Here is a 13,212-nt window from a genome sequence, read left to right as displayed (position 1 = left end):
AAGGAGAGGTACAGGGGTGACAGGAAGTTGTTTCAGTTCTCAGAGTTGTGAGAAGCCAAGTTGGGATTCACTTTAGAGGTTTACTTCACTCCCCAAACCATTCTCTCTCCAGAAGACAAAAAGTGAACAGAAATGAAAAAAATATAACATTAACTTCTACTTTGTATTTTGAAAACTGAGCCAGGTGGGGAATAGAAGGCTGGAGACGAATGGCTCTGACCATCCCGAGCCCTGTTCACTTTACTCTCCTTGATGGCTCATGCCTCTTTCAAATGTGTTCTAGTCAGGCACTGGTGGCTCACGCCTGTAATCCTAGTTACTCAAGAGGCTGAGATCTGAGGATGGTGGTTCAAAGCCAGGCCAGGCAGATGTATCCGTGAGACTCTTAGTCACCAATTAACCAGCAAGACCTCAAAAGTGGAGGTGTGGCTCAAGTGGTAGAACTCTAATCTTGAGCAAAAAATGTCAAGTGAGAGAGAGCACAAGGTCCTGAGTTCAAGCTCCAGTACTGGCACAAAGCAAAATAAATAAACCCTGGCATCCTTAGAGCACCCTTTCACTCTTGTGGCTGCTCCAGTCACACTGTGAATCCAAGGCTAGCTCCTGGAAGGGAAAATGGCCAAGAGGAACTCAAGTGTATGGAAACCATGCAGCCATGTGGATAAGGTTCAGTGTGGGGCAGTGAGGAGGGAGCAAAGGAAGAGGAGGAGGTGCTAGCTGTGGCTACAGCCTGGAAGGAACAGAAAAAGGAGGGAGGTTCCAGATGTGGTGGGCACCGGTGGCTCATGCTTGTAATCCTAGCTACTCAGAAGGCTGAGATCTGAGGATCATGGTTCAAAGCCAGCCCCAGCAGGGAAAGTCCCTAAGACTTTTATCTCTCCAATTAACCAGCAAGAAGCCAGAAGTGGGGGTCATGGCTGAAGTAGTGGAGCAGAAAAGTCAAGCAAAAGCATGAAGCCTTGAGTTCAAGCCCCAGTGGCTACAACACACACACACACACACACACACACACACACACACACACACACACACACACACACACACAGAGGGGGAATATTCCAGGTGTGTCATTGAGAAGATCTGTTAGACACAGGAGGGAGTGAGGATGTCCTAGATTTTTTAATGGCTTAGTTGCTATTAGAATTATGTGCTGAGTGCCCACTGGTTTGGCTGGGAGGGTGGCAGACCCGAGCACTGCCCCGATGCGTTAACTCGAGACTGGACTGAGTACCAATGCTATCCTGGGGCTCTTGAAAACAAGAAACCACCTCCTCTCAGCTCCTTTCCTCTCTCTTTCCCTTAATGGAAAGCTGAGAGGTGACTCTGGAAGGAAGCCTAGCTGTAGGCATGATTGGCAGTCGAACACCTGCCTTAGCAAGCTGCAAGGCCCACCCAGAGTTCAAATCCCAAGAGTGTCAAAAACAAATGACTTGTAAGGGAGCCCCAATCTACCATAGCAAAATCAGGTCAACCAGTGAACTTTCCAGAACCTCTTAGAACCAAGTTATAAAAAGGAAAAACATATATATATATATATGTTTCCTTTTTATATATATATATATGTTTGTCGTGGGACTTGAACTCTGTGCCTGGGTGCTGTCCCTGAGCTCTTCAGCTCAAGGCTACAGCTCTACCACTTGAGCCACAGGGCCACTTCCAATTTTCTGGTGGTTAATTGAAGATGAATCTCACTCAGACTTTCCTGCCCTGGCTGGCTTTGATCTGCGATCCTCAGATCTCAGCCTCGTGAGTAGCTAGGATTACAAGTGTGAGTCACTAGTGCCCAGCTAGGAAAGCCATATTGAGCCGTATTGAGTGAGGAGTTATACATCTGTGTCCATGTGAGTAATATTATTACAATATCACAATAAATGCTGGCATTCACTGAGAGCTTCTTTGTGCCCGGCACTGTTCCATTCATTTATGTTTCCTGCTGCCCTGTTCACAGGATTTAAGTCTTTGTAGCCCTCTTCTGCAGGTGAAGAATGGAGGCACAGAGAGGTGAAGGCACTTTTCCAAGGCCCCTCAGCCTCCAGTCAGAAGAAGCTGGATTTGAGCCCAGACATCCAGATCACAGATCCTGCTCTCCTAACCTCGCATTCTGCTAAGCAGGGGACTCTGCACAGAACTTCGGAGTGAGTAAGGCCTGGGGAAAGGATCTAAGAAGCAACTGCTCAAGGAAGTGGGGGAAGGGAAACATCAGCGGTGAAGTCTGTTTCTGGACCCCTCCCCCCACTTCTATGGGGGGTGAAGCAGCCCGCATGGGATCCTGGTACCTCCAGGTGTACAGAAGGGGAAGTTGAGGCACGCAGACATGGAAACACTGGGATGGGGACTTCAGAAATCATGCTCCCCACCAGCCTCTCCCACGAGGATTCTGGATCACTGGACAGCAAAGCAGCCTCCACCAGAGCATCCTGCCCTGGGAGGCCACCTCCTGACCACATCTGCTTCTGTTCTGCTGGGATGCTTTGCCCAAGACGGTGGCGTACTCCATGCCCCCGTGTGACACCCCAGACACTGTCACACCTCTGGCACTTACAGGCCCACTCCCTTACAGGCCCAGGCCCTCTTCATCCTGAACTGGGGCAGCCGTCTGTGTGTGTGTCTCTGTATGTGTGTCTGTGTGCTGGTCATGGGGCTTGAACCCAGGGACTGGGTACTGTCCCTGAGCGTTTATTTTGTACCAGGCTAGCACTCTACCACCTGCGCCACAGCTCTACTTCTAGCTTTCGGTGGTTAACTGGAGATAAGAGTCTTGCAGGCTTTCCTACCAGGGCTGGCTTCCAACTGTGATCTTCAGATCTCAGCCTCCTGAATAGCTAGGATTACAGGTGTGAGCCACCGGCGCCAGGCTGGACCAGCTATTCTGAAACCTACCTCCAAAGACAGTACCTGCCTCTAAGATGCCCAGCGTTGCCAGCGGCATCCCTTCAGCAAGTTTTGGGAAGTGGTATTTCTTCCTTCTCAGCCCTCACCCAGCACAGAGCAGTGCCACCCACCACCGCCAGGCTGTGCCAGCCAAGGCCCCTGCATGTCCTACCTTTCCACCTGGAGGTTGACTTTGGATGGCTCCACGTTGGGGTTCTCCCACTCCATCTGGGGGCAGTGCATGAAGTAGCAGAGGGTGTACAGGGCCTCGGGCTCCCAGTACAGCGCCCCCTGCTTGTGGTGCAGGGGAGTGCCGTTGCCGTGGTGTTTGGCATTGAGGGGCTGCAGGTGATGCATGGCCCGGGACACCAGGTCACCTGTGGAGAGAAACAAGACTTTAGATCTTCTGGGAAGGACACTGTGCTTTCTCTACAACCCACACCTGCATGTTGCGGCCACCACCAACTCTTCCCTCCTCCTCTTTCCTTCTCCTCCTCACTGGTTCAGGGAGGAACTTCCTGTGGGGGCCGGGCTGCTAGATGCGCTGGCTCTTCCTGGTTAAGAAGGTGTCTCCCACTCTGTAATCATTCATAGCCACATAGCATGGCTAGGTCCAAGTGCCACTGTTGTGAGGTTTTATCTATTTTTATTTTATTTTTTTTTGTGTGTTCATGTTGGGCTTGAACTCAAAGTCTCACACTCTCACTTAGCTTTTTTTTTCTCTGCACAAGGCTGGTGCTCTACCACTTGAGCCATACCTCCACTTTTGGCTTCTTGCTAGTTAGTGAAGAATAAGAGTCTCATAAGACTTTTCTGCCCAGGTTGGTTTCAAACCATGATCCTCAGAGCTCAGGATCCTCAGTAGTTAGGATTACAGGCGTAAGCCACCAGCATCTGGCTTGTTTTATTCAATTTTATTATTATGCATCTTTCTAATACAAATACATCTATCTAATCATAAACATCTATCTAATAAATTCATCTACCTAATAAAAAAGAAGGGAAAGTTATATCAGTGTCATAAAGGGAAAATCAATATCACTTGCCATAAGTAGCAAAAAAAAAAAATCCCTACAAAAGTAAACCTCATGAAGACAGAACAGCATAATTCATTTCTAGCTGAACTCTGTCCTTCTTTCCCTTTGTCATTAATAGAAGTGGTAGGGAAGAACTGCCGGTTCCTATCATGTGCAGGCCTTCTTAAGCCATTAAGACTGAGATGAATTTAAAAGAATCACTGTGGCACCAGACGTGTGGCTCAAGAGAAAGAGCACTTCTCTAACATGCCCAAGGCCCTGGGTTCAATCCCAGTACTACAATAAAATAACCACAATAAGAGAACCGTTCTATCAATGTGATTGCATGCACTGTCCCATTTAAAAGCATCCTGTGCACAGCGGACCGTGTCACACACTTGTGGCCCTTGTCTAAGACATGCACAATGGTTAGTTTTATGGGTCAGTGTGGCTGGGCTGTGGTCCCCTGGTGTGGTCAGATGTTGGTCTAGTCAAGGGAGGTAAAGTCCCTTGCCCTCCATAATGTGGGTGGGCTTCATCCAATCAGCTGCAAGTCTGAGAAGCAAAGACTGAAATTCCCTGAAGAAGGGAGGAATTCTCCCCCAAGCTGTAACATCAGCTTATCCTGGCCTGACCCGCCTCCCCCCCCCCCCCCCACTTAAAATTATTGGACTTGTAACTCTATACACGTTGTTCAAATAACTTTCTCTCTCTCACCCTCTCCCTACAATCAATTGGCTCTGTTTTCCTAGGGAGCCCCAACATAATATCTGACAAAATGCTAGTTCCTCCCTAACCTCTGTCCCTCATCATCCCCCTGACACCAGGCTCTTTAGAGCCCACGGATTCTCCATTCTCCTCCTGAGTCTTTTGAAGGGACAATTCTACCTGAAATCCAAACCCAAGTAAGGGAGGCAAAATGAGAGGCAGGGGTTTCCTCCTCTGCAGCCCTTCTTGGTTCCTGCTGTCTGTCTGAGGAGCCATGATCAGCGGGACAGCTGTTTGTGGAAATGAGCTCTTTAGCTCTTCCCACTTGGCCTTCCCAAGGTCAAGACTCCAGCAGCCACTGCTTCTGATGGGAGTTGTCAGAAGGAAGGAAACTTCCACGCTGTGCGAGTCCTAAGGCCACATAAACACAAGCTCACTGGAGTTCAACACACTGTCTTGACACACCTGGACAGCTGGCGGGGGTGGGGGTGGGGGGGGAGGGGGGAGGGCCCCACAAGCAAATCCCAGCCAGGAATACAGTGGTTAATTTCAGAGATCAACCTGACTGGACTAGAGATGCCCAGATAGCAGCTAAGGCTTTATCTCTGGGTGTGTCTGTGAGGGCAGTTCTTGAAGGGCTTGGTGTTTTAGTCTGTGGACTGAGTAAAGAGGACGCCCTCACTCCAGTGTGCACCCTGAGGGCCCAGGGACAACACAAGGGCAGTGGAGCTGGAATAAGTCTCTTCTCTTTCCCTCACACCTTATGCCGTGTTAGGCCACAACAACAGGGCACCATCTTGGCAGCCGACAGCAGCCCTGGTAACCGTGAACCTCTGGGGACCTTGATCTTAAGACTTCCCAGCTTCCACAAGGAGGAAACAAATATCTGTTCTCCAACAAGTTACCCAGTCTCAAGTGTTTTGTTACAACAGCATACAAGGACCAAGAGGCTGCTTCCTCAAACCTCAGTGCGTCTAACCACACCTAGCTGGAGCACGCCTCTTCTCATCCCAACTCTCACAGCTGGAAAACACAGCCAAGAACAAAAGAAGTGCTAGGGAAGGGAATTCTTGAGGCAGCTGGGTGGGAAGACCCCCCAGGAAGACCTATAAAAAGAAAACTGCAAACAGGACCGCTCTTCCAGGCAGGGGATGTCTGACAATATTCAGAGGCATCTCTGCTTGTCCTGTCCAGGGAACTTTCTTCCATCAATGGGTTGAGGCCAAGGATGATAGTCCCTGCAGTAAGCAATGAGATCCACAGTACTGAACTTGGGAATGGAAGCCCCAGGGTTACTAAAGGACAGACCAGGCTCCAGACCTAGGCCTGTCTGATGCTTCTATCTTTCAATCCACAGTGACCCAAGTCCCTCCCTTCAAAGGGAGGTCAGTGCAGCCGGCCAGCTCTTCACCCATCTTTGGAGCAATTCTGCATTCTGAAGCAAAAGGCATTATTAATGCTCCCAAGTCCTGAGTCAGTCAGCGTTTTCGGGAATCTGTCCCAATGTTAGGATTCAAAATACACCCAGATCTTCTTGCCTAAGGATTTATACACCCAAGTCTTAATTTGTTGGTCAAATTTTGGATCTCTTCCCAAAGTAAAAATAGTCCAGTTAAAAGAAAATTCAGGACAGCCAGCCACCAAGCTAATGTAACAAGAATAAGCAGCCATTTAAAGTGTTTGAACGCAACTGGGATTTCATGAGGAAGAAGACTGGTGTTAGCACGGTAAGTTGGAAGACAGTGAAATTCAAAATCGCTCCCAGTGTGATCAGGATTAAGTCATTAAAAGTGATGTACCAAGTAAATACCAGGGGAAGGGACGTAAAGGCCTCCCCCCAGAGACTTGTCTGCTTTGTGGGATTCTGGGTAATATTTCCTGTCCAACTTCGTGATAAAACCCAAGCATTGAATTCTGGTATATACTGTTTTTATAATCAGCATAACAAATTTATAGGTCTGGGGGTGGGAGGAGAAGGGGGAGGAAGGTGGGGTAGGTGGTTACTTCTTTGCTTGTCCATCTAGGCTCACCTTTCCATCTGCTCCTCTCTCTCTCTCTCTCTTTCTCTCTGTCTCTCTCTCTGTCTCTGTCTCTCTGTCTATCTCTGTCTGTTTCTCTCTGTCTCTGTCTCTCTCTCTCTAAGGGTCCCGATAAATGGCACAAAAGAAGAAAAAGCAAAAGGGAGCCAGACAGAAAGTTTTTTTTTTTGGGGGGGGGGGGTTTGGTCGTGGGGCCTGAACTCTGGGCCTGGGCGCTGTCCCTCAGCAATTCAGCTCAAGGCTAGTGCTCTACCACTTGAGCCACAGCACCACTTCTGGCTTTTTTCTTTTTGCTTATGTGGTGCTGAGGAATGGAACCCAGGGCCTCATGCATGCAAGGCAAGCTGAGCTACCTTCCCAGCCCCCAGGCAGAAAGTTTGAGGCTTTTATCGCAACAACAACAACAAAGAAAAATTTAGCATCTTGGCACATGCTTGTAATCCTGGCTGGGAGGGAAGTGGAAAAAGGGTGATTGTATGTCCAGGTCTGGGGGAGCAGAAATGTGAGGCTCTATTTGAAAAAAGTAACTGAAAAGTGGATGGGAGAGTGGCTGGAGTGGTAGAGCGCGTGCCGACCAAGCCCAGGCCCTTGATTCACAGTGCAGTACCATTGAAGACAGTGGAGGTGGGAGAGCGGAGGGCAGAGACGGTGTGGGTGCCCAGTTAGCCATCTGCTCGTGTCCTAGGCAGCCATTCACTCCCCCTGCTCGTCCAGGCTCCCAGCCTTTTGCTGGCTTCTCACCTTGGCTTGTCCTTCCCCACCTCCTCCTGACTACTGAGGACTTCGGTCCTCTGTCACCTCTTCCGTGAAGCCTTCCAGATGCCTCCGGTCAGACTCAAGCTCCCCACTCCCACCCCCTTCCCCTGTGTACCTGGGACTCCTGCTTATATTTGTAGCTTTCCACAGTTAGGTGTCTACCCGTCTCCTCTGGGATTCAAAGTCAGTGAGTGCGCGATGTGCGCTGCCCTCCTCCGTGTGTGTGTGTGTGTGTGTGTGTGTGTGTGTGTGTGTGTGTGTGTGTGCAGTGTCTGGTGGGGAATGTTCTCCTCTGACTCTGACCTACCACCACTAGCTGTGTAATCCTGGGGGAGGGCAGTCCATCTCTCTGTAAGTGCGGGGTGATAACAGATTTGCTGGGTGGATTACTTGAAAAGCATATAAGAAGTACCTAGATCTGCTTTCCAGCGCAGAACTACTTACATCAGAACCATCACCAAGTTCAGCACACTGCTACATTATTTCCAGCAGCTGTATCATCACCCGCATTATCATCATCATCATCATCATCATCATCACCACCACCATCAATATCATCTTAGACATTACCATTATTCTCATCATCGTCATATAACCATCATCGTCATCACCACTACCATCCACCGCCATCGTTATGACCACATGTCCGGCTCTGTTTCAAACGTTGAGTTCTCAAGTGCTGCCTGCTGCCTCCTCCACCCGGGTTACAAGTTCCATGAATCCACTCCAAGCTTTGGCGGCTGGAATATGGCTCCAGGAGACTTCCTGGGGTCCAGTCCTCTGAGAGCTGAGTTTCCCAGATGTCCACCCCTTGGGAATCACCGTCACCTTGCCCCTCTGGTCTATGCACAGCTGGTGCAATTTATTTGCTTAATATTTCTCTTTAAATTGGCGCATTCAGTCACACACATATACCCATTAAAAGGGAAGCTTCCTATCAGCGCCATAAATGGAAAACGAATGTTTTTCTCCTACTCATAAAATATGCATAGCAATTAAAATTACCAAGTGTTGTGGCACATCGTCTAGGATCGTACCCTGGTCTACTCTGGGGGGAGGGGGCTGCTTCCAGCTGTCCAGCTCAGGCTCTTCTGCACAGCCCCAGGAGCGGGCCCTCCCTCCTGCATGCCACGCTGAGCACTGTGGACAAAGGCTCCTTGCACCCAAACCCATGCTGAAAAGTCAGCGTCTGAGTCCTTGGAAACAGGAGAGGAGAGGGGCTGGGTTTTCGTAGATGGCTGGCAGCTTTGGCCCCGGATCCCGGATTCTACTCCAGCTCTTCAGCTAGCCAGAGCGCTTGACCTTGGGCACACTCCTTAGCCAACTTTTACCTCCATCCCTGCCTCAGACGGTGGGCGGATTCCCATTAAAGGTGATCACAAACTGGGTGATGGTGGCTCACACCTGTAATCCTTGTCACTCAGGAGGCTGAGATCTGAGGATCATGGCTGAAAGCCAGCACAGGCAAGAAAATCCACGAGACTCTTATCTCCAATTAACTGCCAAAAAGAGGTATAGCTCAAGTGGCAGAGTGCCAGGTCTGAGTGAAAAGGCTAAGGGGCAGCTGCTCAGACTCGAGTTCAAGCTCTGGTAATGACAAAAAAAAGAAAAAAGAAAAAAAAGAAAAGGTTTTTCACAGTGAGTGGCTGTCAGGGGGGGCTGCGTTGTAACCCTGATAAGCCATGACCTGTTTGAAGAACAGCTTGAGACAAACCCTCTCCACTTCTCTGTTGGGAGAAGTGGCATCCACTACCTGCCTGGGCAGAGTAACTTGGGAACATGAAGGAGAGTTTTCTAGACACAGAGAGCGCCAGGCTGTGCGGATCCAGGCTTCACAACAAGCCAGCCTCAATTACAATCAGACCTGGAGCGGGGGAGGGCGAGGGAAAGGGGCGGTTAAGGTCTTATTCCTTGTAGTTGACACCATCAGAACTTACAGTCTGCAGGACTGACTTTGCAAATGAATGTGCAAAACGCAGTGGCAATTAGCGACCCTCATTTGTATGCCTACAATTCACCTGTGAAAGTCAACCCCCAGGGGTGACGGTGTTTAATTGCTAGAGCAAATTCTCCTGAAAAAGAGTCTATGTAGCCAGTCTCCCCTGCAGGCTGCCTGCTTAGATAGGCAGCATGTTTGTGGAGAGAAATCCTTCCTACTAAGAAAGTACCAGAATTAGGCAGGGCCAATTCCTTGAGTAACGGGCCAGGAGGGGCCTGGGAATTATCCCAGGATAGAGCTTTGAACCTGGCCCCTTCCTGGCCAGGCCATGGAGCCGTGTTCAACTGTGTGTGCTCAGAGTATACGTTTCCAGGAGGGTCACAGGTGGTATTTCTCCTGCAGTGTTTCCCTGGGGAGTATAATCAATGCCAATGTACCTCGTGGGATCATGCTAAGCCTTGTGATGTCATGCAGTAATAAGAGCAAGAACGACTATTCCACACTTCAGAGGAAAAGCCTCTAGGTAACTGCTTTGTTAAATTGATTTTTATTTTTTCAGTTTTTATTGATATTATAAAAGTGATATGCAGAGGGTTTACTGTTTCTTAAGTCAGGTAAGGAGTACATTTCTTTTTGGACAATGTCATCCTTTCCTTCCTTCTCTCCCAGTTCTTCCTTTCTGTCATAACTGCTTTTTTCTTTTCTTTTTTTTTTTTTTGTGGAGGGGTCAGTCGTGGGGTTTGAACTCAGGACCTGGGTGCTGCTGAGCTCTTTTGCTCAAGGTGAGTGCTTTACCATTTTGCCCTCACAGCACTGTAAGGTCGGCTCCTGGATGGTGAGCAGACTCCACCCTCCTCGAAGCAAAGTCTCCGCCCAGTACCTGTGTTACCTAGGCAACTGGCACACCTGGAAGAGGTCACATCTGCATCCGCTGAGGTCACATCTGAATTTGATGTGGCCACACCTTTCTCCGCCCATACCCTAGATAAGGCCTAGCCCAGGCCCAGACGCCCCTTTTTCCCAGCTCTTTTCTAGCTGTCTTTCCTTCTCTCTCTTTCCCAGCTCTCTCTTTCCCAGCTCTTTGCCAGCTCTTTCCCTGCTCTCTCTCTTTCCCAGCTCTCTCTCTTTCCCAGGTCTTTCCTAGGCTCTCTTTACCAGCCACGTGGAGTGCCAAGCTGGCCTGGTCCCAGCAGGTCTACTGAATAAACCTACCCCTTACCTGAATACCACGTGCGTGGTGTGGTTCTTACTCGGCTACCTCTTTTTAAAAACCTAACAAGCACCACTTCTGGTTCTCTGGTGGTTAATTGGAGATAAGAGCCTCACAGACTTTCCTATCCAGACTGGCTCTGGTCCTTGATCCTCAGATCTCAGCCTCCTGAGTAGTGAGGATTACAGGTGTGAGCCACCAGAGCCCAGCTACTGTTTACTGTTTATCACACCCTGAGTGGACAAATACAAGAGTGCTCAGGGAATTATCCTTTTACACAAGTCAAAGAAAGCCTCCTTGAGAAAAAGCAACACTGGAATGAATGTTGAAGGTCATGACCGAGCAAGCTATATCTGAGGGAAGGGAGTGGTTCAGGCAGAGAGGACAGTGAGTGCAAAGGTCCTGAGGTTATGACTGCTATGTCCGAAGAGCAAGGCACCGCAGGGAAAGGAGAAAACCATGGAGGGGTAGGGAGAGCCTAGAAGCAATTCAGAGGAGTTTGTTTTTTCCTGTGGGCCAGAGGGGAAGACAGCAGAGATTCTAAACAGAGGGGTGAGGTGATGGGACACACGCTTGAAATGGATCCCACGTGGACATCAACAGGGAGCAGCACTCTGACGCTGCCGTGTGCCCAGAACTGTGTCAGGTCCTTCATGGACCCTCGTCCATTGTATCCCGACAACTCCACTCCCTCTGTGTTGGGTACAGTTTCCTTCTCTATCTTACAAAGAAGAACTGATGAAGAACTTGACCTCACTGTGTGGCCTGGGGAAGTCTGCTAGATGTGCCTCACTCCTGATCACTGGCCTCCCATCCTGCGGACCCTAGCACGGGGCGGTGTCCACAGCACACGCTCCATCTAAGGTACAACACACTGCCCTGTGAGAGGTCAGTGCTGGCATCGCGTGGTATGAGAGACAGAGTGCCACTGTGGGCACAGATCAGACCCGGCTGGGAAGGACTTACTCAGTTCTGCGATGCTGCCCACCCGGGTGGCCAGCAGGGACTGCTCGATGGTCCTCAGCTCGGACTGGCTGAACATGGGCAGCTCTCCGGGCTTGCTGGGTCTCTGTGGGTCCCGGTGGAGGTTCAAGCTGTCTGGCAGGCACAGCACTCCTGTAGCCAGAAGAAAGGGGGCAGAGAGAGAAAGGCAGGTGGGACATCAGCTCTCCAATGGTGGGGGCTGCTAAGCTGGGCGGGGGTGGACGGGACCCCCCTGGGCGGGACCCCCACGGGACCTCCCCTCCACCGTCTGTATTCTTTGAGGCATGGCTGCCTGGAATTCCTTCGAAGATCTTCCCAGACACGGGATTTGCACAAACATGTGGGCACACATCTTTTTCTCAGGGGGATGCACAATGCTCATAGACACAGAACCCTCTCCTCCCCGCCTCTCCTCCAGCTTGTAGTAGGCCCTGCCCCTCCCCCTCCCCCATGTGCCCAGCACTGGCTTCAGAGGGCTCGTTCTATTGGTTCAACTGATGTCAAACCAATGTGTAGCTAGGTTGGGATCTGTGAGGTTTGTGCTGTAGAGGTTTTTTAATGCTTTTTCATTTTAAAAATTCACCTGGCGCCGGGGGCTCACACCTGGAATTGTAGCTGCTCAGGAGGGTGAGATCTGAGGATTGCCATTCAAAGCCAGCCCAGGCAGGAAAGTCCATGAGATTATTATCTCCAATAAAGAACCACCAGAAAACTGGAAGAGGAGCTATGGCTCAAAGTGGAAAGCTGTAGGCTTTAGTGGAAAAAGCTTCGGTACAGTGCCCAGGCCCCAAGTTCAAGCTCCATGACCGACAAAAAAATTATGGTTATTATTACTACTATTTTTGAACTCAAGGCTTGGGCACTACCCATTAGCTTTCTCATTCCAGACTAGCACTCTTACTGTTTGAGCCACATATCCACCATGTAGAGCTTTAATTTTTTTTAAAAAATTAGTATATATTAGCTATACAAGGGGGGGGGGAGGGTTATGGTGACATTTCTACAGATGCACAGATGCATGCATTGTACCCATCAACTTTACTCCCTCCCATCACTGCCCTCAGTCTCTGTCTCTCCTTTTTCTTTTCTTTTCTTTTTCTTTTTGGTCATGGGGCTTGAACTCTGGGCCTGGGTGCTGTCCCTCAACTCTTCAGCTCAATGAGAGTGCTCTACCACTAGCCACAGCACTACTTCTGGTTTTCTGGTGGTTAATCGGAGATAAGAGTCTCACGGACTTTCCTGCCTGGGCTGGCTTTGAAACGTAATCCTCCGATATCAGTCTCCTGAGTAGCTAGGATTATGGAGGTGAGCCACTGGCTCTCCTACGACTCTGTATCTTTATTTTTTTAAGCACTTATTCTTTAATTTTTTTATGGTTAAGTAGTTGTACAAAGGAATTGCTCGATAGGAAATGGACTCATTACCTTGCTCATGTAACTGTAACCACTCTGTACAGTATCTTTACAATAAAAAAAAATATATTAAAAATAAAGGAGTTGCCATTCAAAAGGAGTATATGGATGTAATGAGTCTTGACCACTGTGAGCCCTTTCATTATTCAAGTACAATGTCTCTTGATCCCCTTCCTGAAACAACTTGGGTAGATTTCATTACTTTACTTTCATATATGCAGATACTCCATATCCCCTTCTCTTGGTCTTCCCATCCCACAGTTAGCACTCAGCAACA

At 49.3% G+C, this 13,212-nt stretch overlaps 1 protein-coding gene across 1 annotated transcript in view; it reads right to left on the bottom strand.

Annotated features, from left to right (window-relative positions):
* The window catches only part of Btbd11 (BTB domain containing 11), a 226,066-nt gene that overhangs the window by 73,697 nt on the left and 139,157 nt on the right, over nucleotides 1-13,212 (bottom strand). The window contains exons 2-3 of the mRNA XM_042693126.1: nucleotides 11,506-11,655; nucleotides 3,044-3,248 (exon numbers count right to left, since the gene is read on the bottom strand). Coding sequence (XP_042549060.1) covers nucleotides 3,044-3,248; nucleotides 11,506-11,655 — 355 coding nt within the window. The remainder of the gene's footprint in view (nucleotides 1-3,043; nucleotides 3,249-11,505; nucleotides 11,656-13,212) is intronic.

The sequence above is a fragment of the Dipodomys spectabilis genome, unplaced genomic scaffold (genome assembly GCF_019054845.1).
Source record: "Dipodomys spectabilis isolate Male_0828 unplaced genomic scaffold, ASM1905484v1 ptg000163l, whole genome shotgun sequence".
NCBI lineage: Eukaryota > Metazoa > Chordata > Mammalia > Rodentia > Heteromyidae > Dipodomys > Dipodomys spectabilis.
This window is presented reverse-complemented; position numbering and strand designations above follow the sequence as displayed.